Source organism: Bos grunniens, chromosome 22, assembly GCF_055505025.1.
Source record: "Bos grunniens cultivar Pamir isolate PY7600 chromosome 22, Bosgru_T2T1.0, whole genome shotgun sequence".
Lineage (NCBI taxonomy): Eukaryota > Metazoa > Chordata > Mammalia > Artiodactyla > Bovidae > Bos > Bos grunniens.
The window spans coordinates 58,122,990-58,150,047 of NC_141186.1; the positions used below are offsets into that span (position 1 = coordinate 58,122,990).

General features: G+C 56.9%; 1 protein-coding gene across 5 annotated transcripts in view; it reads left to right on the plus strand.

The window, feature by feature from the left end:
- Positions 1-27,058, plus strand: part of GRIP2 (glutamate receptor interacting protein 2) — a 104,198-nt gene that overhangs the window by 46,944 nt on the left and 30,196 nt on the right. For 4 of the 5 annotated variants that reach the window (XR_015151903.1, XM_086368768.1, XM_086368766.1 and 1 more), the window contains 6 exons: positions 19,212-19,292; positions 19,764-19,899; positions 21,153-21,298; positions 21,957-22,043; positions 22,972-23,047; positions 24,325-24,470. Coding sequence is in view for 4 of the 5 variants with exons in the window: in XM_086368768.1 (XP_086224894.1) it covers positions 19,212-19,292; positions 19,764-19,899; positions 21,153-21,298; positions 21,957-22,043; positions 22,972-23,047; positions 24,325-24,470 (672 nt within the window). In the remaining variant the exon portion in view is untranslated. Of the gene's footprint in view, positions 1-10,618; positions 10,759-19,211; positions 19,293-19,763; positions 19,900-21,152; positions 21,299-21,956; positions 22,044-22,971; positions 23,048-24,324; positions 24,471-27,058 lie in introns of those variants that run through there. The other variant, XM_086368769.1, reaches the window with a different exon arrangement.

The following is a 27,058-nucleotide window of genomic DNA, read 5'->3' on the forward strand; positions in this document are numbered from 1 at the left end:
AGAGCCACACAACCGGGGCCGCTGGGGTCCCTGCAGGTGACCTTGGGGACAGTCCTTGCTCGTCACCAAGCCTCGGTCCCCTGGTTGCAAAACAGTCCGTCAAGGAATGCTTGTTTGAGGTTTGGAGACAGCCAAGATGGCTCAGTGTAAAGAATCTGCCTGCCAGTCTAGGAGATGCAGGAGACGCAGGTTCGTTCCCTGGGTCCAGAAGCTTTCCTACTGGAGAAGGAAATGGCAACCCACTCCAGTATTCTTGCCTGGGAAATCCCATGGACAGAGAGGAGACTGGCGGGCCACAGTCTGTGGGGTCCCAAAGAGTCAGACCCGACTCAGCGACAGAGCACACAGAGTTGTTGAGTCCAAGCTGGGGACTGAGGCGAAGGGGTCCCAGGCTGGCGAGGTAGGAGCTGGAGCAGCCCCCAGAGGCCACAGGCCATGGCTCCTGCACCAGCCCACACATGTACCCCCATTTTACACATGGAAAGGTTGAGGCCAGTTTTGCTCACAGTCACCTAGCCGAGCCCAGAGTCCCCTCACAGGCCCCCACGCTGCTGCTGCTGGAGGAGGGGGTGCTGGCAGGGGTGGAATGTTTGCCACCCCTCAGGGGTCAGGCTTGTCCAGAGTAGATGGGCGAGGAAGAGGGGGGCAGCCGGTGAGTTGACAGTGGCACTGAGGGATGCCCCAGGGCTTTGGAGACCCAGGCGGGACACCAACCAGCTGGAGTGGCCCCCAGGAAGCGACAGAGGGGCAACCCTGGGGAGCATATTTTGCCAGGCAGAGGAGGCCTTAGGGCCAGCTCATTCCTGGGGGACCAAGAGCGTGAAGGCTTGATGGTGGGGATGGAGGGAGGCCAGGCTGCAGGGGTGGGCGGGTTCTTGACACCAGTTGGCAACCTCCCAAGGATTCTTCCTAAACAGCACTGAGGGAGCCAGGGAACGTGGGGAGCCTCAACTGGCCGGGAGCAGGCATTGACCCAGAAATCTCAGCGTCAAGCCTTGTCCTCAAATAAGTGGCCTGTGCTAGGGGCCACCCCTGCCCTGCACCTCCACCAGGGAGTCCTGCTGCCTGGATCTCACTGGTGTATTCTCAGCTGGCTGTGCGACCTCCTTGGTGGTGGCGGTGTTCAGTCGCTAAGTCATGTCTGACTCTTTGAGACCCCACGAACTGCAGCACGCCAGGCCTCCCAGTCCTTTACTATCTCCCAGAGTTTGCTCAAATTCATGTCCATTGAGTTGGTGATGCCATCCAACCATCTCATCCTCTGTCGTCCCCTTCTCCTCCTGCCTTCAATCTTTCCCAGCACCGGGGTCTTTTCCAATGAGTCGACTCTTCGAATCAAGTGGTCAAAGTACTGGAGTTTCAGCTTCAGCATCAGTCCTTCCAATAAATATTCAGGGTTGACTTCCTTTAGGATTGACTGGTTGGAACTCCTTGGTGTTCAAGGGACTCTCAAGAGTCTTCTCCAGCACCACCGTTCGAGCATACTGGAAACCTACTGACCTGGGGGGGGAGCTTATCTTCCAGTTTCATATCTTTTTGCCTTTCCGTACTGTTCATGGGGTTTTCAAGGCAAGAATAGTGAAGTGGTTTGCCATTCCCTTCTCCAAAATTTGCCTTCCCAAAGTCTCTCCCTGCATGAGCTTGTACCACTAATGAGTCCACAACAGCAGGATTCTCTTTCAAATAGTCCACCAGGAGGACGCAGAATAAGACCATCACACAAAGCCCTTTTGAGAATGTGTTGGGCTGAGATTAAGGCTTTGAAGTCAGACACCTGCCCCTGTCTCCTGCCCCTCTGGACTCCAGTTTCCTCATCTGTAAAAAGAGGTGATCGTGCCAGCCTCGTGGGCCTGAAGCCACTGGATGTTAGAAGCACAGTGACACTCACAGGGGATTGAAGAGCCTGGCCCCAGACTTCCTGGTGGTGTGGGGTGTCGATGGCCGCCCACTCTTTCCAGCCACACACCCAGGAGAGACCCTCAGGGTGGGAGGGAAGCTGGTGGGTCCCCACTGGAACCACATCCAGACTCTGAGCTCTGACTTCTCTTGCCAGGGTGACCTGGCTCCAGGCACAACCTATGAGTCTCTGCAGGCTGGTCCGGGGCAGGGCCCAGAGAAGCTATAGGGAAATAGGCTCCAGCTCAGGATAACAGAAGGACTCCCATCCTGACAGCCATTCAGAAATAGGGAGGGCTGCCTGTGTGGTGGTGAGCTCCCTGTTCGTGGAGGTATGCAAGCTCTACCAGACAACAGAAAGGCTTTCCTCATGAGATTGAAGAGGGATGAATGATGGGTTTCTTTCCAATAGAGCAATCCAGAGGTTACTTATTTCTTAGTCATTCATCCAGTAAACCCTTATTTAGCTCTTACTTTGTATGAAGCCCAGCCCGGAGCACAGGGTCAAAATCAATAAGCAAGACAGTCCAGGGTCAGGTGAGCAAATGCACTGAAGGAAAGGCTGGGAGAGGGAAAAGAGGACCCACCTGGTGTGGTCAGGGCGGACTTCTTGGTGGAGGTGGCATTTAGGTTGGGCTCTAGGGATGCAGGGGGAAGGGAGTTCCAGGCAGAAGGAAGAGCCCATGTAAAGGACCCCGGGCGGGAGCACCTGACTCTGACGCTCTGACCCTCGGCCTGTCCTAGCAGGGGGCCTTGGCCAAGTCCCTTCCCCTCTCTGAACCTCAGTTTCCTCTCTGTAAGAGCGGAGCAGGAGTGCCCACGTCCAAGGGCTCCTGAGGGGTTCTGTGAGACCCTGCACTCAAAATGGCAAAGCTGTGTGTAGATGCCCTTTCTCTGGGGCGTTTACACAAGGACACAGAGGGCACCGCTTGATCCAGAGCGGGATGGTGGGAGTCCAGAGTTAGCCACAGGCTGAACCCACCTGCCTCTCCTCTTGGTGGCTGAGGGCACAGGAGGAGAGCTGCGCCTGCCCCTCCACAGCCTCATGGGTCACCAGCCCCAAGAGACGTCGCGGTCCTCTGGGTCCACTTCTCTCCACGCTCGCCCTGCTCCCAACAGCTCGGTCACGTGGGAAGGCCCTCCACGTGTCCTCCTGCCAGCATCTCGTGGAGGGAGCTGAGGAGAGCCCTCCTTCCTCAGGTGTTATCCACAAGGTACCAGGATGCTCCATTCAATTCATTCTCTCCCTAAAGCAGGTCTCCGGCTATCAGGACTCAGCCCCTCGCCTGTCCAGCCCACCCGCTCCTGGGGGACCTCCGACCTCAGCCACGTGGGCTGGTGCCTCTCCCTACGATACTGCGTGCCTTCCCCCTCCCACCCTTTGCCCAGGCTGTCCCTCTGCCTGCAATGCCCTTCCTGGAGCATCTCGGAGGGTTTGGTTCCTGCGTCCCTTAAGGCTTAGCCTGGACACCGGCTCCACCAGGCAGCCTTCCCTGGTGCCTCCCCGAGCGGCCTGACTCTTTGGCCCCCTTTTGTTATATTTGGGCTCCCGGTGGGTCCTCATTGAGGGTGGTCCCTTCCACAAGAGACCCTGGTGTTCTGCATTACCTGTGATATTCTCGGCACAGAGTTGGTCCTGTGTGGGCGGCAGCTGGGCCTCGAACCTGCATCTCTTGACTCCCAGCCCAGGGCTCTCTGCAAGGCTGGACACGCATGGGGGTTGGGGAGGAGATGAGGATGCGTGTTGCCTACCCATTTGTTTTCTGGTTTTGTTCAGGCAGCTAGTGGGCAGGTGGGCAGTCTGTGTGGTCCTGGTGGGGAGGGTGACTGAGGTCAGCCAAGGCTCCACCCTCACCCAGGGCTCTCTCAGCTCCCAGTTTGGTTGCTTTTCTAAGGAGCTGGGCTGACCCCATCCCTCCCTCCCTCTAAAACCTTCCGTGGCTCCCCGGTATCCTCAGGAGAGAGCTTCAGCTTCTTAACAAGCCATTTGAGGCATCTGTTTATTTTTTACTTTTAATCCCAGGCTTCAGCGGTTGAGCTAGATTCTTCAGTTCATAGCGCACTTGGTCCTGGGCCAGCCTGGCACCCGCTCTGGTTGCTTTATTTTTCCCTCCCTCGTGCCCTGCCTCTCTTCCCAGTTACCGTCCTGGAAACCTTCACTCTGTGAAGTAGATCTGTACTGCGTATGTGCCCTTGGGCACACGTTGCACTTTATGTGTGTTTGTAGTTTATAAATGATGTCACAGGGAAATCTCATGATCTTTCCTGCCTTCTCCCGGCCTCTTTTCTTCCCCTCTGTCCTCCTTCCCTTCTCCTCCTGCCATTTCCTCCTCTCCTTGCTCCCGTGAACTCGACACTATATTTCTAAACCCATCCCCGTGGCTGTGCCCGGGGTGAGGCCGTCGTGTTACGCGCCCCCTCCCCCAGAATGGACCACAAATGGCGTTTACTGCTGCCCCTCAGGGTTGTTGTCCAGTCGCTCCGTCGCGTCCGACTCTTTGTGACCCCGTGGATGGCAGCATTCCAGGTTCCCCTGTCCTTCACCATCTCCCGGAGTTTACCCAAACTCATGTCCATCGAGTCGATGACGCCATCCAACCATCTCACCCTCTGTCGTCCCCTTCTCCTCCTGCCCTCAATGTTTCCCAGCATCAGAGTCTTTTCCAGTGAGTCGGCTCTTTGTGTCAGATGGCCGAAGTATTGGAGCTTCAGCTTCAGCATCAGTCCGTCCAGTGAATATTCAGGACTGATTTCCTTTAGGATTGCCTGGTCCAAGGGACTCTTCAAGAGTCTTCTCCAGCACCACAGTTCAAAAGCATCAATTCTTTGGCGCTCAGCGTTCTTCCTTTGACTGCGGAGGTTGCCTACCAGGGGGGAGGGTCTGGGTCTCTCCTGGCTGCCTCAGTTTACCCCGCTGCAGTGCCCCTGCCCGTCCGCCTCCCGGTGGGCACCAGCGCCTGCTCTCGCCTGCATGTCTCATGTCCACCGCCCTGAGGAGTCCAGTGGGAGAAGCACTGCCTCCCCCTCACCTCTCTGCTTGCCAGTGAGTCTGGCGGCTCTCTCACGCATTTGCGTTTCCTTGCACACATTTGGGATGTTTCCTTTAAGCTCGGCCCCCTTTCCGTTTTCTTCCTGTTTTGCATCGCGATGCATCCTGACTCCAGGCTTCGACCTCTCCCCTCCGCCCTTCACCTTTTGGCAGGTCCCCAGACTCACACTGCTGGTCACGAGGAGGGAAGCGGGCTCAGAGCAGGAAGGGACTGGCCGGAGGCACGGAGAAAATTGGCTTCCCGGTCTCCTGCCCCTGAGGCGCCTGGCCCTTCCTGCTCTGGTCCCCCCATGCCATCTGCACTCTGGCAGCCCAGCCCCTCCGGCTGCTTTTTGGACACAAGTCAGATCACTCAGGACCCTGTTTAAACCTGCTGGTGCCTCCCTTGGCACCGCACTCGGAGCAGAATCCCGGCTCCTCTCCTCCTCCTGCTCCCCAGACAGCCCACGCTCACCCCCGCAGCCACCCTGGCTCCTTCCCAACCTGTCTCAGCCTGGAGGCACCTCCTCCAGGGCCTCCCTGACCCCCGCCCGCCGCCTGTTATCCTGGCCCCTCAGCCCTTAGCACTGACTCCATCACTTACCTGTATTTGTGTGTTTCTCTCCTTTGGATGCTTACCTGGTGGCTCAGACGGTAAAGAATCTGCCTACAATGCGGGAGACCCAGATTCAATCCCTGGGCCGGGAAGATCCCCTGGTAGAAGGGAATGGCAACCTGCTCCAGTATTCTTGCCTGGAGAATCCCATGGGCCGAGGGGCCTGGCGGGCTACAGTCCATGGGGTCGCAGAGAGTCAGACACGACTGAGCGACTACACTTCTACTCCTTTGAGCTCTGTCCTTCCCCCAGAGCAGCAGCCCGAGAGGCAGGCTCCACACCTGCTTTGGCCTCTTGGAAACCTGGCGCCTAGCTCAGTGTCTGGAAGGCAGTGGGTGCTTTCGGGTGCCGAGTGACCAGAGAGGCAGGGCAGGGCCATGTTCACCCTGACCACCTCCATGGGGCCTGCGCACCACAGTTTTCCAGGCGTTTTGTTTAGTCACTGAGTTTCTCAACAAAACCCCATGAGGACAGACAGCTTCATCATTCAGAGGAGGAGCCCAAGGCTCCAGGGACCCTACACGGTCATCACCCCGTGTTTCTCCTCCAGGAGAGAAGCCATTGCCGGTGTCTTGCATGGAGGCCGAGAGGGAGCCCCAAGGAGCTTCCCCATTTGTGTCTGGGCCTGGACAATGGCCCCTTGGCCTGCCCTAGTCAGAGGACAGAGAGATCCTCCAGGAGCAGCAGCTTGGGGACCCCCCCACCCATTTCTCTTTCTTCCTGTGTCCGTGAGTGTGCATTTCTCAGGGGGGCCTGCAAGTGGGATGTTTGTGTAGATAGCATCAGCAGGGCCTGGGTGTAAATCCCACTTGGTCCTCGGACTCTGTGTGACTCAGAGCAAGTGGCTTCATCTCTTTGGGCCCCAGTTTCCTCACGTCCGAGGAATATGGATGAAACGAGAAGACAGGTGTAAAATGCTGAGAATGCGGCCGGGCGCAGAGCTTCTCCGTGAAGAGCCCGCTGCGGTTCCTCTCGCCTCCCGAGCCTCACCCTTCCCCGTCTCTGCACACAGCCTGTCGTGCTTTGCTCTCGAAGCCGCCAGAGACCACCTTGCCCTCCATGGCTGGAGGGAGGCTGGGGTGAAGGGCACTGGGGACCGGCAGGTGTCAGCCCGGGGGCCCACTCCCAGGCACAGCCCAGGTGTGGCTTTACCCCAGATCTTAGTGTCCCCATCTGTGAGATGGGGACGATAGTGCCCACTTACGGAATGTCTGAGAGAGGAGAGGGGAGTGATTGTCTTGGCCTGGCCCTCGGGGTAGTGTGAGGAGGGAGGGAGGGAGACCAGGAGGAAGAAGCAACAGAACAGCAATAAATGGTTTATCTCTTGTCCTCGGATCGCCATCTCTGCATCCTTCCTACCCAGACTTCATTTCCGGCCGTCATTCAGAGTGTCTGGCAGCTCAGGACATGATCTGTCTGCGTGGTGATGACGAACCAGCCCTGGGGTCTGAGAGGAGGGACAGGCTGGGGTCCAAGCCCCACTCTGCTCTGGGGGAGGGGGATTGGGGGGGCTCCGACATTACCTTCTCTGGGTCTCTGTTTTCCCATTTGTGCAGCGTGGGGTCAGTTCCCACTCATGGAGATGAGGGGGTCACTGTCCCTGGGTAGGTGGGGGTCAGTGATGCCAGGGTCCTACACCGCATGGCACCCTCAGAGGCTTCGAGAATGCCCTGCAGGGAGGAGGTCAGGGCACTGGGCCGACCTCCTAAGGCCTCTGTGCCCTCGCTTGTCACCGGTGGGGACGCAGTTTGCACAGAAGTGATTTGCCCGGAATGACAAGGTCCTTGGGTGGCGGAGCTGGGGTTTGAACCTGGGTGCGCCTGGCCTGTGTGCTCAGCTACCTTGAAGTTCCCCTTCTCTGGCTTCATTCATCCAAGGCATTGGGATGAGACCCTTGCAAGAAAAGTGGGTTCATAAATGCTTCCTGAGTCTATATCTGGACTCCTAACCCTGGAGGGTGGGTGCTGTTATTATTCCCCTTGTGCAGCTAAGGAAGCTGAGGCCCAGAGAGCTTTGGACACATGCCCCAGGTCACACAGCAATCGATTCTTTGTCCCGTAAGAGCTGAGGACGTGGAGGTGTCAGGACCTCTCCTGGCCATGGAGGGACCGCTCGTCAGCTCAGTGGCCCTGCCTCCTTCCCCAGGCTGCCCAGTGCCCCTCCCGGGGCATCCGCAGTGATGGAAATGTAGAACACTCAAACCCTGTGCCCACGAGCGACTGGTGGCCCGGGCCCCTGCAGACCTGGCTTCTAGCCGCACGCACGCCCAGCAATCTGTGCCTCTTTTCCTCTGCTTCCCCGAGCTTCGGCCGCAGTGGACGAGAGGGCTCATCTCTGGGGCAGGGCCCCGCCGCAGTTTCCCCCGCTCCCAGGTCCCAGAAGGGGCCCTTGCTGCTCATCCCAGGCCCTCCCACCTCCTCCCTCGGGGGCCGGTGTTCTGTGTCTCAGGTCCTCGCAGAGCCTCTCGCACGCTTGCTCTTCAACCATCTATGGCTCCCACTGTCTGCAGGATGAAAGCCTGGCTCATAATATAGCACTTCTTAAACTTCTTCCGCATCCTCTGGGGAGCCGGTTGAAATGCCGGGTCAGCAGCCCCGGGGAGCCCTGAGCGTCTGCCTTTCTTGGGGGGCTCCTGGTGGGGCCAGAGATACGGATGCTGCTGGTCCTCAGCCCACACCCAGAGGAGTGGCTGCCACTAGCCCTCTGTGGTCTGGCTCCATCTGTGTCTCCCGCCTGGTCTCCTCCTCCCTTGTCCCGTGGCACTGTGTTCACGGCACCGTCCTTCCCATCCTGCACATTCAGGCTCAAAGACGCCTTCTTGGGGGACCCCCCTCATCTCACCCCCAAACCTCTTCACCTTGAGAGGCATCTAGCCGTGCCTTTAAGAACAGACCTCTGGGACTTCCCTGGTGGCCCAATGGTTGAGACTCGTTGCTCCCCATACAGGGGGCCCCAGGTTCGGTCCCTGGTCGGGGAGCTAGATCCCACATACTGCAGCTGAGACCCAGCGCAGCCAAATAAAATAAAAAATAAAAGTACTGCATCTCTATGTTAAAGGAAAAGCAAACAAAAAAAAAGCAGTCTTCTGAAAAAAAAAAAAAGAACAGCCCTCTTAGGTGTATGCCTGGCTCTGCTGTTACAGCTGGGTGGCCTCGGGCAAGTCAGCTAACCTCTCTGTGCCAAATATTCACTGAAACCCTGCCTTGTTCCAGAATGGACCGACAGTTGCTTTCAAACCCACTTTTTGGATAAAGTGGAGTGAAACGTGCTTGGTGGGCTGGCAGGGACAGAGGGCAGTGGGAAGATGCTGGCCCTCGCTTGCTCTCCCATAACCCGTGGTGTGACCTTTCCGGCCGCTCCTCGTCCACGAGAGTAAATTCCAAAGGAGCCGCGAGAGAAACACGGCAAGGCTTCAGACCCTCAGTCTTAATCGCTCATTTAAATGCATGTGTTCGGAGAGCAAATATTTTCTTATGAAAGCGGGTAAATGGAACTCCAAAGCCTTGGGCACCATAGCGCCCTCCTCCCTGAAGGGGCTGTAAGTCGGGGCGGTGGAGGGGGAAGAGGATGAGGGTCCGTGAAGAGCTGTGCCCCTTCTTGCCTGGTGTGCAGCTGGGCTGCTCCAAGGTGGCTCTCGGTGCCCTGGGGATTGTCAGGCTCTTCATCGAGGGCCTTATCGTGACGGCTGCAGGGCATCGCGGGCCACACAGAGAGCCCACGGGCCCTCTCCCAGCAAACGCCTCCCAAATCAGGTTCCCTCTCCGACTCGGTGCTCACCCTCCCTCCCATGGCTGAGACCTTGGTATCTCTGTTTGACCTTTGACCTCACTGCAAGCCCAAGGCACCCTGCACCCTGGGACGTACCTGAAGTCACCAAACAGGAAGGCACCCTCGGGAGGTGGGCATCAGGCAAGGAACGTGACCTGTGGATCCAGGGGTGCAAGAGACACCCCCACACACACTCAGCGTCCCAGTTTGTCCTGAAGGTGCCAGTAGGGTGGGGCTGGCAAGAGCCAGCACGGGCAGCCCAGGAATTGTGGGCTGGGTTCTGTGGTGGGCGTCCCTGCTGGGGAGGAACCTCAGATAAAGCCCCGGGCTCCTGGCCACGGGCTGTACCCTCCCATTTGCTGCAGGACCTGGGGACACTTGAGCCCCATTGTTCCCATGCATTGGAGCGCTTCCAGGGAGCCGAGACCTTGTCCATCTCTTTCTCTGCTCATTCAGCTGGCTGCAACATGCTGTTCAGTTCCAGGCTGTTGACACCCCGAGTCCCCATCCCCTATCCTTCTCCCAGCACCTCTGCTGTGTATGGCTCTCTGCCGGTACCAGTGTTGGTGGGTGGGGAGCAGGAACAGCTGGAGCCCTGGAGGGGGGCCCCAGGGGGCCATCAGGGTCGTCAGGGCCATCCTAGGCTGGTGCAGAGGAAGCCAGGAGGGTGCTGGCCCGAGGCCCAATGGGGGCTGGAGTTGTGACCAGCTGCCCCTGCTCATCAAGCCGGAACTTGCTCCGGGCTTGCTCTGTCTTCCCACATAGCTGGGGGATGCTCCGGCTAACAGGGTGCTGGGCTCGTCTTTCCCAAGTCCCACCTTTGGGCAGAGGAGACGGAGGCCTGGGAGAAGAAGCTGGAATGTCCGTGGAAGGGCCAAGGGGCTCCGAGGGTGAGGGTTTCTATACTGAGACACGCCCTGCAGACTCGCCCTGGCCTCGTTCAACGACTGCTTTTCCTCTGCCTTATGTCCTGGGAATCCCGTGCAAGATTCCACTAGCATCTGCTACTTAAAAAAAAAAAGTTTGGCAGGCACTGTTCCCCTTTTCCGGGTGGAAACACTGAGTCTGGGGCGGGCAGCAGTCACTCCCCAAAGTCCCGGGACGCGTCAGGGGCAGAGTTGGCCCAGGGATCTGTCTGCCTGAGGGCCCTGGGGGCGGACTGCCATCTCCAGAGACCCCCTGCCCAGACTTGGACTGGGTGGCAGGGGGCTGAGGGGTGGGGAGGGGTGTTGAGCCCCGTCCAGGAATCAGCCGTGACGACAGCCATGTCCCCTTTAAGCAGAGGGCCGCCCGCTGCAGTGGGTGGACACGTGCCCAGCCAGTGGGAGCCAGGAGCTCCCCTCCCACGGCCCCTCCCTGGGGAGGGCGAGGGAGGGAGCCGGTGGTGGCACCGGGGAGACAATAGCAGTCATGCTGTGTGGGTTCAGCCGGGAGACCCCTGGAGAGGCGGGTGAGTAACGGACGGCAGGAGGGGCGAGGGGGCCTGAACCCACGGAGTCCTCTGGAACCGCTGCCCAGAGAGGGGCCAGGCCTGGGACGGCCACCTCCAGACCCCGCGCGGGGAGGGTGGGCTGGGGCCGGACACCCAGCTGGTGGGCAGGTGGCAGGGCTGTCTGTCTGACCCGGCCCTGGGGGCCCGAGTCTGCTGGGCTGTCCTGCCCCAGCGCTCTGGCCTCCGGGGTGCACCAGTGGGGCATGTCCCGCCCGTGTGCCCCGCGGGTGCTGTTGGAGAACTCCTGCCCTGGCTCAAGGCGCCCCTGACCTGCGGGGGCGACTGGTTGGTGGGAAGGAGGCGGGGGGGGGGGGGCGGCAGGTATCGCTCAGCTGTCACACTCCTGGGTGGCCCCAGGGCTGGGACCCTGGGCGGGGCTCGGGGGCCACTAGCTCACCCTTCAGCTCGTGTCCTGAGCAGCCCCAGCGATGCCTTCCCATATTTGGCATACTCCTGGTGTCATCTCTGTACCACAGCTCCCAGGGTAGGGACTGTGGTCCCAGTGGGGAAGCTGAGGGTCAGAGGGGCCCTCGGCTGCCCCCAAGACCCACAGGGCCGAGGCGGGCTTGGCACCCAGATCTCTCTTATAGCAGAGCTCCCTGCACCGTGCTTCCGAGGGCCCGGGAACTGAAGCTCTCGCCTCCCCCCACCCCGCCCCCCACAGGTGGCGGAGTTACCCCCAGGCCCCCAGATAATAATAATAATGCAAATAATAATAGTAGCTGACAGCTGTTGAGATTGGACTCTGTGCCAGATTCTTTGCAGCGCTGTCTGTGCTTTTTCTCATGGCGTCCTCACACCACTGTGCATTCAGTTAATCTCCCCATTTTATAGTTGGGGAAACCGAGGCAGGGCGGTGTTAAGTGACTTGTCCAGGGCTATGGCTGGGATTTGACCCCCTGTGATCTGCCCTTGCCCCCTCCTGGAAACTCCACCCCTCTCTTGGCTTGGGCATATCTGTCTTCTCGACATCAGGCCCAAGAAGTGGGGATTACTTCGTCCTGCAGTGGTCGGAGCCACAAGGGCGGCAGTGCCCTGGAGACCTCACCTGGAGCAACGCTGGGGAGATGTCTTCCCGCTCTTCTCCGTACTGTGGTCTCTGCCCTTGACCTGCCTGACCTTAGCCCCAGGCTCCTCACTGGCCTCCTGGGCCTCCCCTCTCCCACCCTCTCCATGCTGCTCTGGGAGGGTTCTTTTTGCTGAAACTCAGATGTGGTCACAGCTTCTTATCCTGGCATTCAAGGCCTTTCATGATCTCCCTGGCTTTTTCCTCTCTGAATATTTGGCTTCCTTGACACCCCCTCCCTTACGCCTGCGGACCCCACCGTGGTCTCCTCCCCGGGTCACATCGCTTCACGATCACCCCTGTCTCACTTGGTGTTGGCACTCAGGCTTCTTCTTAAAAGGAAAAGTCCAAGATGTGGCTTCAGGCACAGTGTGATCCAGGTGCTCAGTTAACATGATTAGGACCCCAGGTCTCTGCCTCTTCTCTGCCTCTTTTTAGGCAGGCTTTATTTCCAGGCAGACTCCTCTCCTTGAGGTGCCCAGGGGACCCCTAGTGCCTTTGAGGTTAAGGGTATTTCCAGCAAACGTCCCAGGGCTGGTTCCCATCAACCCAGCTTGGATCACGTGACCACCCACTGGGCCTCTGGCCACATGGCCTCTCTGGAGCCTGGGGCCAAAGGCAGCCAACAGGTGGCCAGTCCATGCACCCTCGGCATTTCTCAGAGCCGGCTGGGGCCCTGACCGGGCAGGCTGTGCTCAGGCAGGCTCCTCTGGGAGAGCCAGACTGGGGCTTGGGGCCTGTGGGGCACAGTGCCCAGGGCCATTTCTCTTCCCCGATGGACTTTGCCAGCACAAGTCCTTTCTCAGGCCCATTCCCTGCTGCTGCCGTCTTGGTGCTGGGAGCCTTGTTCACCTCACGGACCCCGAGCCCTGCAGGAAGGGGTGTGTCCCGGACTGGGGTGCGCAGTTAGGCTTGAAAGCAGATTTGGGCAGGAAGCCCCACGCCCCACAGTGTGCACTCTCCTCTGACTGCCGGCCAGCCACAAAGCGGACTTTGTCCCAGCTGGGAGGCTCTGCCACGGCCTGAGCTGCCCACTCCTCCAGGCTGGTGGGGGGGGCCCTCACCAGAACCACCTGGATCCTCGGGCAGGCCTGACCTCGTCTTAGCCCAGCCTGACCTCGGGCAGGCCTGACCTCCTGCTTCTTAGCAGAGCCCTGGTCATGGGGGGAAACCCCCGGCGCCAGACCACGGAGGCCAAGGCCTCCAGACCCAGGGAGACTTGGGCTTGCCTCCTGCCTCTGTCTCTTCCTGACTCCATGACCTTGGACAACTCATTCCACCTCTTTGATCCCCATTCATCTAATCTGTAAGTGGGAATTGCGTTTCGAATGATTTACTGAGCATTTCCTGTGTGCCAGACTCTCCATACTGGAAATAGCAGTGGTTCAGGTGTGAATTCAAACAAGCTGCTTGGGGAAGATGAGAAGGTAAAGATTCCACAAGTCCTGAAGGAGGTGAGGAAGGGGGTTTTGTGGATGTTGGGGAAGGAGCATTCTGGGCAGAGGGAACAGCCAGTGCAAAGGCCGTGGGGTGCTGTGGAAGCTGGGTGTGGGACGACCATTGCACGGAGTGGAGTTGGCCCAGGACAGAGCTTTAGCAGGCGAGGTCAGGGAGGCCCAGGTCGGTCAGTTGTGGGCAGATCTTTTGCTTTGATTCTCTGCTGGGTGAACTGAGTCTTCTCGGCTCCTATTGGTGAGCTGGTCTGGGGGTCATGCAGTCCGATGTGGTGGGTTTCAGAGGGACGTGGGACAGCACAGATCCAGAAGGCCACGGCCCCTCTTGAGCCTGTGCTCAGCCCCACGTGATGCCGGGGTCATCGTTGTCCCCTAGAGGGGGAACATGAGCCAGAGTGTGGGCTCAGGGTCGAGTGCCGGGGGCCCCACATGCCTTGTGGAAGGGAGATTGCGGGGCTGGCAACCTCTCTGGTCATGTCCAGCCTGTGGGTGCCCGAGCCCTGACAGGGGGCTCTTGGGGGCGGGCGCTGCCTCCCCAGGCACTCCTCTTCTGGGGTCCGTTGCCCTCGTGTTTGGCGGGAAAGGGCAGAGCTGGTGATTAAGGATGTGGTCTGCTGGGGGCCAGACAGACCAATTCCAGTCTGTCCTCTGCAGCTCCCCAGCTGAGTGGTCCCTCTGGGCTTCAGTCCCCTTGTCCGTAGAGGGGGATGCTCGCGAGCTCTCGGAGGAGTTGAATGCATCAGTGGCCAAGAGCTTGGAGCGGGCCAGGCGCCGGGCTGATCAGCTCCGGCTTCCTTTGTCAGGTTTTTATTTTTTCAGTCCTTGGCTCCAAGTGAAACAGGTGTCTGCCTTTTAAATCTATTAATAAATTTCTTTTTGTTTCCCTTAAAACCATGCGCTGAACAGAGCAAGGGTCACTCGTGGCTGAGCCAGTGACCTCTCCACGGCTTCTGGGGAGCCCTGTGAGCTGCGAGGGTTGGGGCTGTCCTCTGAGGTCAGCCCGCAGCTGGTTTTGCTGCTGCTCCATCCGGCTGTCTGCCCTGGTCCAGCCCTCCGGGGCCAGGGGGTGATCACTCGGTGGGTCAGGAGTGCCCAAAGGAGCCGAGGCTGCTGGCAGGAGGGCCGCAGGCATCACCCCCGAGTTGAGTCCCCTCAAGACCGTCGTGGAGCGAGGGGAGGAGGCAGGAGCGGCCCATGGCTATGCGACCCAGCAGCTGTATGGCCTTAGGCAGTTCCATAACCTCTCTGTGCCTTGGTTTCCTCTTTGATAGCGTAGGAATGATCATGGCACCCACCCACCTGCGGATACTTGCTCAGACATTCAGTCGTGTCCGACTCTCGGTGACCCCACGGACCGTAGCCCGCCAGGCCCCTCTGTCCATGGGATTCTCCAGGCGATGATACTGGAGGGGTTGCCATGCCCTTCTCCAGTGGATCTTCCCGACCTAGGGATCAAACTCACGTCTCATAGGTCTCGGCCATTGGCAGGCAGATTCTTTATTACAAGTGCCACCTGGGAAGCCCCATGTGAGGATAAAGTGGTAACAAGTTGCAGTTTCTTAGACTACAGCCTGGGTTCCAATCCTGGCCCTGCCCCTTGCTGTGGGAAGTCACCTAAGCTGTCGTGCCTCAGCCCACCACCCCCCACCCATCTGTCAAATGGGAATGGCGATTATCCCACCTCAGAAGGTGATGAGGATACATGACATAAAACTCGTGAAGCCTCTAACACAGCACTGGCACTTAATCAGTAGGGACTGTTACCGTTATTAATAGGAAAATCTTTCTACTGAGGCGAGAGGAAGGGCCACGGAGAGAACTTCACATGCGTCCTGGCTCCAGGCACCCCATAACCGCACTGATTCCTCCCACCAGCCCGCGAGGTGGGCACCAGCACTGTGCCAAGACTTGGAGAGGCGAAGCGACACGTTCCAGACCGCTTAGCCAGTCGGCAGCAGGTTGAGGCTCCAGGGTCCATCCTTTGCATCGAGCTGGCAATGGCTTCCGAGGTGGGGCCAAGCCAGCCAGGTTCGGCAGATCACTTGGCAGGGAGCAAGCCACAGCGGGTCACTCTGTGCACTGTTGTGGTTGGACCCAGAGGCGACTGGGAGCCCCGCTTCTCTCCATCGGCACTCGGGCCGGGCTGGCCCTGCTGGTGGCTTGCAGTCAAGCGGTCATTTTCTGTCCGGCCCAAGCTGAACCTCCCACCAGGGCCTCTATTTCCCAGTGGCCCCTCTCAGATGCTGAGTGCTCCCTCCTCGAGGCCTGCAGAGCCAAAGGTCAGCCATGCCCCATCCACAGCCCCCCTGCCCAGCCCCACGCCCCAGCCCCTCTCCCCCGCTTAGGCGGGACCCTGGCAAAGGCAGCCTGGCCGGGGGCTGACTTCCTTTCCCCTTTGTCAAAGCTCAATAGCTCCCTGGGGCCTCAGAGAAACGGAGATAATGAAGGCAAATGAGCACTGCTTTCAAGAGAAATGAAATAGAAGAGAAGCCCACCCACCCGGACTGCAGCCTGGGGCCTGGGGACCACGTGTAAAGTCTGTGTTCCGCCAGGCGTCTCTCCCTCCTGTCCCCCACCACTTGCCCAGCCCGCTTGCTGAATGGGTTGGCATCACTGCGGAAATGAATTTCTCTCTGAAGCGAGTTCTTACAGGACAGATTGACTGAAGGCAAGAGCTCATAATTGCCCATTGCTGGAAGGAGGAGACAGGGGAAAAAAAAAAAACACCCAGATAAAAATATCTCTGTTTTTTATGCACGTTTCCAGCTGAAAATTGGTGGGAAAGATGTTTTTGAAAAGCTTTCATCTCTAAGCATATAATTACCAGGTCCCGGAACAAAAAAGAGAGAGAGCCAAAGAGAGCAGGCGTGTTCTCTGAGGGAGCAGGACTAGGGTCTGAGCCCTCTGAGGGTTTTCCATAAATAAAATAATTCCCTCAAATTCTCCTGCCTGTGATGGGGGAGACACCCCCATTTCACAGAGAAATAGAGACTCGGGTCACACGGTTAACTAGTAATTCTGGCCCTGTCTTGGTTTTTGCTGTAAATGCCGCCTGTTTCCCCCTGACCTGAGGGGGCAAACTTGTGAAAGTGGGGGACGGTCCCCTCCGAGCAAGCATCAGTGAACATCATAGCGTTCCTTGTGGGTGCCTTTCTGAAAGTGGCAGGGGTCCGAGATATCCAGAAGCCCCTTACCTGGCAGCCAGCTGTCCTGTGTGGCCTCAGCTTCCCGGAGAACTCATCAAGGCCACACCCTAAAATGCATGTGCTTTCCCTGAAGGAGACTCTTGTCCTCGCTTATCGCCTGCTGACTCTGTCCGCACATAGTTGTATGCGTCTCGTTTGCATCGCGGGGTCAGATGCCTGACAGTTAGCCCAAAGCCAGCAGACGCCCCCTCCCCACACCCGCCTGGCCTAAGCCGTGACAAACGTGCCGTCACAGCCCAGTTGGTGACATCGCAGGCACCACGTCATTCACTGGAGCAGAATTTGAATATTGGGGTGAGGAAAGCTCAGTGAGGTTGTGTTGACAAACCACAGAGACACCCCAGGAAACAGATCCTGTGCCCCAGAATCAGCCAGAACCCGCTGCCATTCCTCTCCGTTGTTTGAGATTCTCCGGCTCTGAATTTGGCAAACTTGACTCTCTGCTTTCTTGTCCTTAGGAGATCTCCCCCTTCCCCTGTCTCCAGACTCCCAAACTTGGAGCCAGCAAACTTGAAGCAAAGTGAAAGTGTTTGTCGTTGAGTCGTGTCTGAGTCTTTGCGACCCCGTGGACTATAGCCCGTCAGGCTCCTCTGTCCATGGGATTCTCCAGGCAAGAAGACTGGAGTGGGTTGCCATGCCTTCCTTCCAGGAATCAGACCCGCATCTCTTAAGTCTCCTGCATTAGGCAGGCGAGTTCTTTTACCATGAGCACCCCCTGGGAAGCAAGCTTACCTCAGGTCTTCCCGGGGCAGCCCAGGAGAGAAGGATTTTCCAGTGATGGAATCTAATTTGCACGGAACAAGACATTTTAATTCCAGAATTGCCCACATTGAAATATCAGAGACGCTCACTGTCACGCAGTTGATAGAACCCGGTCTTTTTAATTTGATTAGCTCAGAAACGTCTTGTTGAATCTAAATGAAGTGCGAATGAGTATAATACGAGGCATTATACTTAATGGGGTGTTGCCTGAATCCGTGGCTGAGAATGTGAACACGGGGCCTGGGGTTGCGTTGTGGTGAGCAAAGCGGCTGGGGGCTCGCTCCAGGGGCCCTGGAAACAACTCTGGGCTTAACTGCGGTTTGATTTGTTACTTCCCACCTTCTGGCAAAGCCAAGGAAGCCTGTCCCTGGTCTGGAGAAACCGCTTCTCAATGGTTAGAGCTGCAGGTGGTGAAGGTTCTCAGGCTTCCTTAGTCCTGGGTTGAGCCCTGACCCCAGGCTGAACTTGACCCAGACCCAGCCTGAGCTTCACCCCTGATCTAAAGTTTGATTCTCAGTGAGGGGCTGAGTGGGGGTCGGGAGGCAGTGTTGCTCGCCTACAGGACAAGGCGGGTGTCTAGTCATTTCTGGCTGTGATGATGGCATGGAATGCTGCTGTCCTCTAGCGGTTAGAGGGCAGGGATGCTGCTGAATGTGGACATTCTCCAGGTAAGAATACTGGAGTGGGTCGCCATTCCCTTCTCCGGGGGATCTTCCTGACCCAGGGATTGAACCCAGGTCTCCTGCGTTGGCAGGCAGATTCTTTATCATCTGAGCCACCAGGGAAGCCCAGACATCGGTACAGCATCCGGCAGAAAAAGCATCAGGAGTGTTGTTGAGAAACCTGCCGTTTATTGAACCCCATTGTTTGCCTCTGACTGAGCCTGGAGCCCTGGCCAGACTGTGTCCTGATCTTGACCCCGGTTGACCCCATCTCTGGCTGAACACTAACCTGAGCCTCTCCCTTGTGAAAAGGATGTGGCTGGGATGGGATGGGATGTTTCTGCCCCTGCCCCAGCCCTCTCTCATCCCCCCTTCTGAAGTGTGGGAAGGGGGACGGTCCTGTGAGTGAGGCCTTGCGGAGGTCAGGGGGCCGGGGAGGGAGTGGCCTTCCCACAACTGGTGAGTGGTGAAGGCGGGTGCCGCACAGGGGGCTCCTGAGGGGCAGTGGGGGCGTGTGCAGACTTGGGTGAAGCCTGTGTGCTCAGTCATGTCCAGCTCTTTGCAACCCCGTGGAGTGGACTGCCACTTCCTACTCCAGGGGCTCTTCCTGACCCAGGGATCGAATGTGCATCTCCTGTGTCTCCTGCACTGGCAGGCAGGCTCTTTAGCAAAAGCCTGGGGGGTTGTACAGGTGCCTGGAGGTGGGGAGGGGCGGCCCCAGGGGCAGCGTGGGAGAGCCACCCTGCTTGAGGGTTTACCAGTTGACCTGACCCAGCTCTGTGCAGGACTAAGAAGGGACTTGGAGAGGGAATGTGGAAAAAAAAAAAAAAAGAAGAAGAACCCAGTCCAGGGAACCTGGAACACGGGGTGGGCTGGACAACAGAGCCAGGCGTCTGGCTTTTTGCAGAAGCTACCTTGGCCGAGGGCTTTGTGACCGTGGGCACGAGTCGTCCCTCTCTGAGCCTCAGCTTCCTTCTCTGCACGTGGTATGATGGCTGTAGAGATGCCGAGTTGCTGCGTGGCAGAGAACCGCCCAGACTGTGGTGGGCGCCCTAAAGCGTGTTACTTGAGAGATGAGACAGCATTGCCCTTGCGGGGAGAAGCCATGAGGCTCCCCCAGCACGTCCCGGGTGGGGCTGGAGGCAAGAAGGAACCACTCAGGGGCCGCATCCACCAAGCAGAAGCTTGCAGAGGCAGGAGGGGTTTGCCTGATGGAAATGACTGCGCGGCTCAGGGCCTTCCCTCTGTTTGCCGCCTGCAGACAATGGGCCTTACACCAAAGGAGGCAAGGACACCGGAGCGGCCGATGGGGCTCTGGCGTGCCGCCGGCAGAGCATCCCAGGTAAACAGCCTCCCGCCTTCCCCTTTCTCTCTGGAGGCACAGAGAGCTCCGGGCGGGGGTCAGACCGCCTCAGCTCTGCCGCTAACTCGCCCGGTGACCTTGTTGTTCAGTCGCTCCGTCGTGCCAACTCTTTGCTGTCCCCTGGACTGTGCCACGCCACGTTCCCCTGTCCTTCACCACCTCTTGGAGCTTGTCAGACTCCTGTCCATTGAGTCGGTGATGCCATCCAACCATCTCATCCTCTGTCGTCCCCTTCTCCTCCCCCCCTCAATCTTTCCCAGCATCAGGGTCTTTTCCAATGAGTTGGCTCTGTGACCTTAGACTAGTCCCTTAGCCTCTCTGATCCGTAAAAAGGAGATGAGTTCACCCAGCATCATGCATGCTGCTTACCAAGCATCTGTTTGGTTTGTCCTGGAGCCGGGGACTCAGAATTTGCCCCATACTGCCCGCTCACCCCCTCTCTGTTGGCAGAGGAGTTCCGAGGGGTCACCACGGTGGAGCTGACCAAGAAGGAGGGCAGCACGCTGGGCCTGACCATCTCGGGGGGCACCGACAAGGATGGGAAGCCCAGGGTCTCCAACCTGAGGCCTGGGGGACTTGCGGCCAGGTGAGAAGCCTGGGCTCAGTGGGTAGGGGATGGGCAGGAAGGGGGCCGGGCGGAGGGGTGGGGGTCCTGGGGCTTCTGCAGAGCAGTAAGGGCTGGGTGTCTGTGGAGGAAGGGCTAGAGGCCACTTCATTCCCTTTCCTCTGGAGCCAACCCGACCCCAGCACCCCATGCTCACTGGGCCCTCCAGGCCTTTTCACGCGCAGAACCCTCTGCCCAGAAGGCCCCTTCCCTAGACACCCTCCTCCTCTCATTGTGTGTCCAACTCTGTGCAACCCCATGGACTGCAGCCCACCAGGCTCCTCTGTTCATGGGATTCTCCAGGCAAGGATACTGGAGCGGGTTGCTATGCCCTCCTCCAGGGGCTCCACCCGACCCAGGGACTGTACCCGGGTCTCTTACACAGGCAGGCAGATTCCTTACCGCTGAGCCACCAGGGAAGCCCAGAGACCCTCCTGGCAAATTCCTATTCCTCCCTCCTCACTGCCTCTGGCAAGCCCTCCCCAGGCCCCAGGCTGAAGCGCCACTCTGCTTGGCTGGCACTTCCGCACACACTGCCTGCATTTTCGTACTATTTACTTTACCTCGGGGGCTCCCTGGACCATGGAAGTAAAAGTCGCTCAGTCGTGTCCAACTCTTTGTGACTCCATGGACTATACAGTCCATGGAATTCTCCAGGCCAGAATACTGGAGTGGGTAGCCTTTCCCTTCTCCAGGGGATCTTCCCAACCCAGGGATCGAACCCAGGTCTCCCACATTGCAGGTTGAGTCACAAGGGAAGCAAGAACACTGGAGTGGGTAGCTTATCCCTTTTCCAGTGGATCTTTCCGACCCAGGAATCGAACCAGGGTCTCCTGCGTTGCAGGCAGATTCAGGTCCATGAAAACTAGGAGTTAGCCTCTGTATTACTGCCCCTCTGGGCCCCGGAAGAGCGTTAAGGGATAGCAAGCACTGACATCTGGCCACTCTGTAGAGCTCTGTGAGGGTGACGCCCCCGCAGGAGGGAAAGCAGGCCGGCTAGCATCGATGGGGGGTGGTGGGGAGAAGGCCAGGCTTGCGTGTCCCCCAGATCCAGGGTAGGATCCGCACTTTCCTGCTCATCCGCCGTGTGGCCCTGGACCAGGCCTGCCCTCTCTGAGCCTCAGTTTCCACACCTGTAAGATGGGGCCGCAGAGACCCCCAGGATTCAGTGGGCGGGGAGGATGTGCACGCCAGCGTGTGTCAGCTGGCACGTGCACTGGCCTTCTCTCTCCCAGGAGTGACCTGCTGAACGTGGGCGACTACATCCGGTCAGTGAACGGGATCCACCTGACCAGGCTCCGCCACGATGAGATCATCACCCTACTGAAGAACGTGGGCGAGCGCGTGGTGCTGGAGGTGGAGTTTGAGCTGCCCCCGCCCGGTGGGTGCCCTCGGGCCGGGAACCCCCTCCACTGCCTTGGTCGTGGGGGGACGCGGCTGCCTCCCCGCCAGCACCTGGGTGGGCAGGACCTGGGGACTGGCCACAGACCGCCAGGCCGCACCCGGGGCTTTGCTGCAAATGCAGTGCGCTGTCAGGAGGCAGCAGGGCCTGCTTGTAACACCCTTGTCGTACTTGGTTTCCAGATGCTTCTCCTTTGGGGGGAAGGTTTTAGGAATGTCTCTGAGTACATAGGTCCCCGCCCTTCCCCTGCTGCACCGAGTACAGTGGCCTGGGGTGCTTTAGCTCAGCTCTGAATTTCCAAAGTTGGTTTGAAGTCTTGAAATCTGAATAACTGTCTGGAATTGAGCTCGGGCCTAAGACTGCCAGCCCTGGACTCAGGCTTGAGTCCTGCTGTTGTCTCTGTGAGAGCCCGGGCCGGCCCTCTCCCTTCTCTAAGTGGAGGACTGAGTGGGCTTCAGGGGGGAGGGTGCTTCTAAGCCTCACTTGTCCTGCCTGTCAAATGGGGTGGGGTGGAGGGGTTGGCCTTTCCTGTAGTATCTGCGACTGGTGACCCGCCTGTCCTGGAACGAACTCTGGGGACTGCTGCCAGCTCGGTGATGCGACCCAAGGACTCAGGAGGGTCTCCATTTCTCCCCAGCCCCCGAGAACAACCCAGGGATCGTTTCAAAGACAGTGGATGTCTCCCTCTACAAGGAGGGCAATAGCTTTGGCTTTGTCCTCAGAGGTCAGTGTAAGAGTCACCTTTGGGGTCAAGGGACGGGAAGGCTAATGCCAATTCTGTGTGTTTTGCTTTGCTCTGATGAATTCTAATATATTTATATTTAAATTTAGATAAATAAATATATATTTAAATTTAAATAAACTTAAATTTAAATAAATAAACATGTTTATATTAAAATAAACATAAGTTTATTAAAATAAATTCATTTTTATATTTAAATAAATACATATATTTTATATTTAAATTTATATTTATACTTAAATTTATATTTATAATTAAATAAACTTATATTTATTAATATATTTACATTTTATAATTATATATTAATATAATTTATATTTAGATTTATATTTAAATATATTTACAAATATGTAATTGATATATCTTTATGATATATCTATATTATATTTATCAACTATAATTTATATTATAAATATAGCTTATATTTATATAACTATATATAATAATGTTTATATTTATATATTTATTTGCATTTATATTTATATGTTTATATAAATATATTTATATAATCTTTTTCTGAACTTTAAGAACCAGGATCATTAAATCAAGTATTAGATGGAAAACTTGGCCAACCAAGTGTGCATGATTGAGGAAGTGAAAGGGAAAAGTTGTAACAGAAAGTTAAGTTCGGAGCTCCCTAGCAACCAGGGAGAAATGGGAAATTGGATGAGATTGCAGGAGAGAAAGCAAGCTGTTTAACCAAGAGAGGACTTTGGTTTTATTCCCTACTTTCCGTCCCACTTCTGGATGGGATTTAGAGCCCATGTCTCATAGGAGGGGCAGGGGATAGCAGGGACAGAGTCCTGGAGCAGAGGGGATGAAGGAAGCCTGCTTAAGGTCTGGGTCGGGGCCTCCGGGCACCAGGCAGCGATGGGTGGATGACTGCAGTCTCTTGTCAAATTCTGTCCAGGAGGTGCCCATGAAGACGGGCACAAGTCCCGCCCACTTGTCCTGACCTACGTGCGGCCCGGCGGCCCTGCCGACAGGTGAGCCTGAGCTGGGGGGAGCTTACAGCCTCGGCCTGCACCACCCTCGCCCAGCTCCCCTGGGACGAAGGTCCAGACGGGGGACACCCCTGGCCAGCGTCACTCAGCAGCTTGTTGGTGGAGCCAGCCCTAAGTCCCACATGAGGGGGGCCCCGAGCTGTTTCTTCCCAAGATCCTGCTGTCTGCGGGGTGGAGAGCTTTGGTGTGGTGTTGTTGCCTCTTCCCTGGCCTTCGTTTTCCCATCTGTGGAATGGACCCAATAGTGGAGCCCCGAAGAGCTGATGTGAGGGCTGTGGGGCTTGGTGACGGGCGTCACTGTGGCCCTCAGTGACACAGCCTCCCCAGTCCTGGCCACACTGCCGGCTGGCCCTGCCCGGGGCCTGCTCAGAAGCTCCAGGAGGAGAGAAGGTGAGGGAGGAACACGCCCAGCTCCCAGCTCGTGGCCCCCCGACCTCCCGAAGGGCAATTCCTGGCCATTTTAAGAAAAGCCTGGAATGGCCTCGTCAGAAATCTAAACCCGTCCTTGGGGCCTGTGATGAGCTATTCATAGAACCACCTAGAATAGCCTTGGCCACCTGTTGGGGCAGGCATTCCAGAGCTGGGATATGACCCAGGCCAAGGCGAACTCCCTTGGGCCGTACCCCTGGGACCCAGCGGAATTCCTTCCCAGGCATGTTTGTCACCAGGCCAGAGTCACTGCTGAGACCCAGGGAGGGGCCCTGGCGGGCGCCCTGTGTGCAGACAGCTCCAAGCCTCCAGACGGCCCGCCCCTGGTGCTGGGCGGCCCTGGCAGGGCTGGGACCCCGGTAAGGCCCTGGAGGTGACCTCAAAGGGCATCTCCAGCTCAGCCGCTGGAGGGCTGACCTGGGACTGTGAATTTCCTAAGCACTAATTGGCGCTGGGAAAGACTGAAGGCGGGGGGAGAAGGGGACGACAGAGGATGAGATGGTTGGACAGTATCACCGACTCGATAGACATGAGTTTGGGTAAACTCTGAGAGTTGGTGATGGACAGGGAGGCCTGGTGTGCTGCAGTCCGACAAAGAGTCGGACACGACTGAGTGACTGAACTGACCTGAACTGAATTGGGGCGGGGGGTGTCGTCGCTGACCCGACCTCCATCAGTTCTTCGGCTTCTTCCACATGCCCTCCCTGGTTTCTTCACCCACGCGTGCTGTCCCTCATCCGTTCTGCCCCTGTCTCCTTCCTCCGACCCCTGCCCTCCCTCTGTTCTCTCGCTCGCTGGACGAGGCGGCATGACCTGGCCCTTCCCCACAGGGAGGGCTCCTTGAAGGTGGGGGACAGACTGCTCAGCGTTGACGGGATCCCGCTGCAGGGGGCCAGCCATGCCACTGCCCTGGCCACGCTGAGGCAGTGCAGCCACGAGGCGCTCTTCCAGGTGGAGTACGACGTGACCATTCCAGGTGAGTTGTGGCCTGAGGGCTCGGGCTGCAGCGAGAAGAGGCCCCGGGGTGGAGGGCAGGGAGTGGGGGGCACACATCCCCATCACTGCAAGGGCTGTGTGACCCTGGCCCGGTCGCAGCCCCTCTGGGCCCCTCTGGGTGGTACACGTTCTGCCAGGCACCAGGGATCCATCTGAGAACAACACAGATGAGGTCTCTGTTCCCATGGGGCTGACATTCTGGTGGGGAGAAATGGATCATGGATGGGATAAGTCATATATAGAGTGTGTCAGAGGATGATCAGTTTAGTTCAGTTCAGTTCAGGCGCTCAGTCGTGTCCGACTCTTTGCGACCCCATGAATCGCAGCACGCCAGGCCTCCCTGTCCATCACCAACTGCCGGAGTTCACTCAGACTCACGTCCATTGAATCGGTGATGCCATCCAGCCATCTCATCCTCTGTCGTCCCCTTCTCCTCCTGCCCTCAATCCCTCCCAGCATCAGAGTCTTTTCCAATGAGTCAACTCTTCGCATGAGGTGGCCAAAGTACTGGAGTTTCAGCTTTAGCATCATTCCTTCCAAAGAAATCCCAGGGCTGATCTCCTTCAGAATGGACTGGTTGGATCTCCTTGCAGTCCAAGGGACTCTCAAGAGTCTTCTCCAACACCACAGTTCAAAAGCATCAATTCTTCGGCGTTCAGCTTTCTTCACAGTACAACTCTCACATCCATACATGACCACTGGAAAAACCATAGCCTTGACTAGACACACCTTTGTTGGCAAAGTAATGTCTCTGCTTTTGAATATGCTATCTAGGTTGGTTATAACTTTCCTTCCAAGGAGTAAGTGTCTTTTAATTTCATGGCTGCAGTCACCATCTGCAGTGATTTTGGAGCCCCCAAAAATAAAGTCTGACACTGTTTCCACTGTTTCTCCATCTATTTGCCATGAAGTGAGGGGACCAGATGCCATGATCTTCGTTTTCTGAATATTGAGCTTTAAGCCAACTTTTTCACTCTCCACTTTCACTTTCATCAAGAGGCTTTTGAGTTCCTCTTCACTTTCTGCCATAAGGGTGGTGTCATCTGCATATCTGAGGTTATTGATATTTCTCCCGGCAATCTTGATTCCAGCTTGTGCTTCTTCCAGTCCAGCGTTTCTCATGATGTACTCTGCATAGAAGTTAAATAAGCAGGGTGACAATATACAGCCTTGACGTACTCCTTTTCCTATCTGGAACCAGTCTGTTGTTCCATGTCCAGTTCTAACTGTTGCTTCCTGACCTGCATACGGATTTCTCAAGAGGCAGTCCAGGTGGTCTGGTATTCCCATCTCTTTCAGAATTTTCCACAGTTGATTGTGATCCACACAGTCAAAGGCTTTGGCATAGTCAATAAAGCAGAAATAGATGTTTTTCTGGAACTCTCTTGCTTTTTCCATGATCCAGCGGATGTTGGCAATTTGATCTCTGGTTCCTCTGCCTTTTCTAAAACCAGCTTGAACATCAGGAAGTTCACGGTTCACGTATTGCTGAAGCCTGGCTTGGAGAGTTTTGAGCATTACTTTACTAGCGTGTGAGATGAGTGCAATTGTGCGGTAGTTTGAGCATTCTTTGGCATTGCCTTTCTTTGGGATTGGAATGAACACTGACCTTTTCTAGTCTTGTGGCCACTGCTGAGTTTTCCAAATTTGCTGGCATATTGAGTGCAGCACTTTCACAGCATCATCTTTCAGGATTTGAAATAGCTCAACTGGAATTCCATCACCTCCACTAGCTTTGTTTGTAGTGATACTTTCTAAGGCCCACTTGACTTCACATTCCAGGATGTCCAGCTCTAGGTCAGTGATCACACCATCGCACAGCTACAGCTCCTTGGATGTGGGGTTGGTCCTCCCGGCCGCCGCCCCTGACCTCGGACGCAGGGTAGCTCCTCTCGGCTGCTGCCCCTGACCTCAGACTTGGGTAGCTCTTCTCAGCCATTCCTGTGCCATTGCAGCCTGGCACTCTTGGCTGCTGCCCCTGACCTCGGACATGGGGTAACTCCTCTTGGCCGCCGCCCTTTGGGCATGGGGTCCTCCCGGCTTCTGCCCCTGACCTCGGACGTGGGGTAGGAGGGCCTAGAGGAGCTATCCCATGTTGAAGGTCAGGAAGGGCGGCGGTGAAGAGATACCCCACGTCCAAGGTAAGGAGCAGCGGCTGCGCTTTGCTGGAACAGCCATGAAGAGATACCCCACGCCCAAGGTAAGAGAAACCCAAATAAGACGGTAGGTATTGCAAGAGGTCATCAGAGGGCAGACACACTGAAACTATACTCACAGAGGATGATAAGTGTGCAAAAAAAAAAAAAATCAGGGAGAGAGATGGGGAAGGCTAGGAGATACTTTGTAACCTGTGGCCGTGCAGGTGGGCGAAAAGTGATGGTGGCTGGACCAGGGGCTGAGAGGGGGTGTAGAGAGGAGTTAGATCTGGGAAAGATGATGAAGCTCTGCTGGCCTGGTTTGCTGAGGTTTCGACACGTGGGTGGGAAAAAGAGTGGAAAAAGCCGGGTTTTGTTTTCCAGCCACTGGGTGGGTGCACGGGGTGCTGTTTTCTGAGATGGGGAAGGCTGG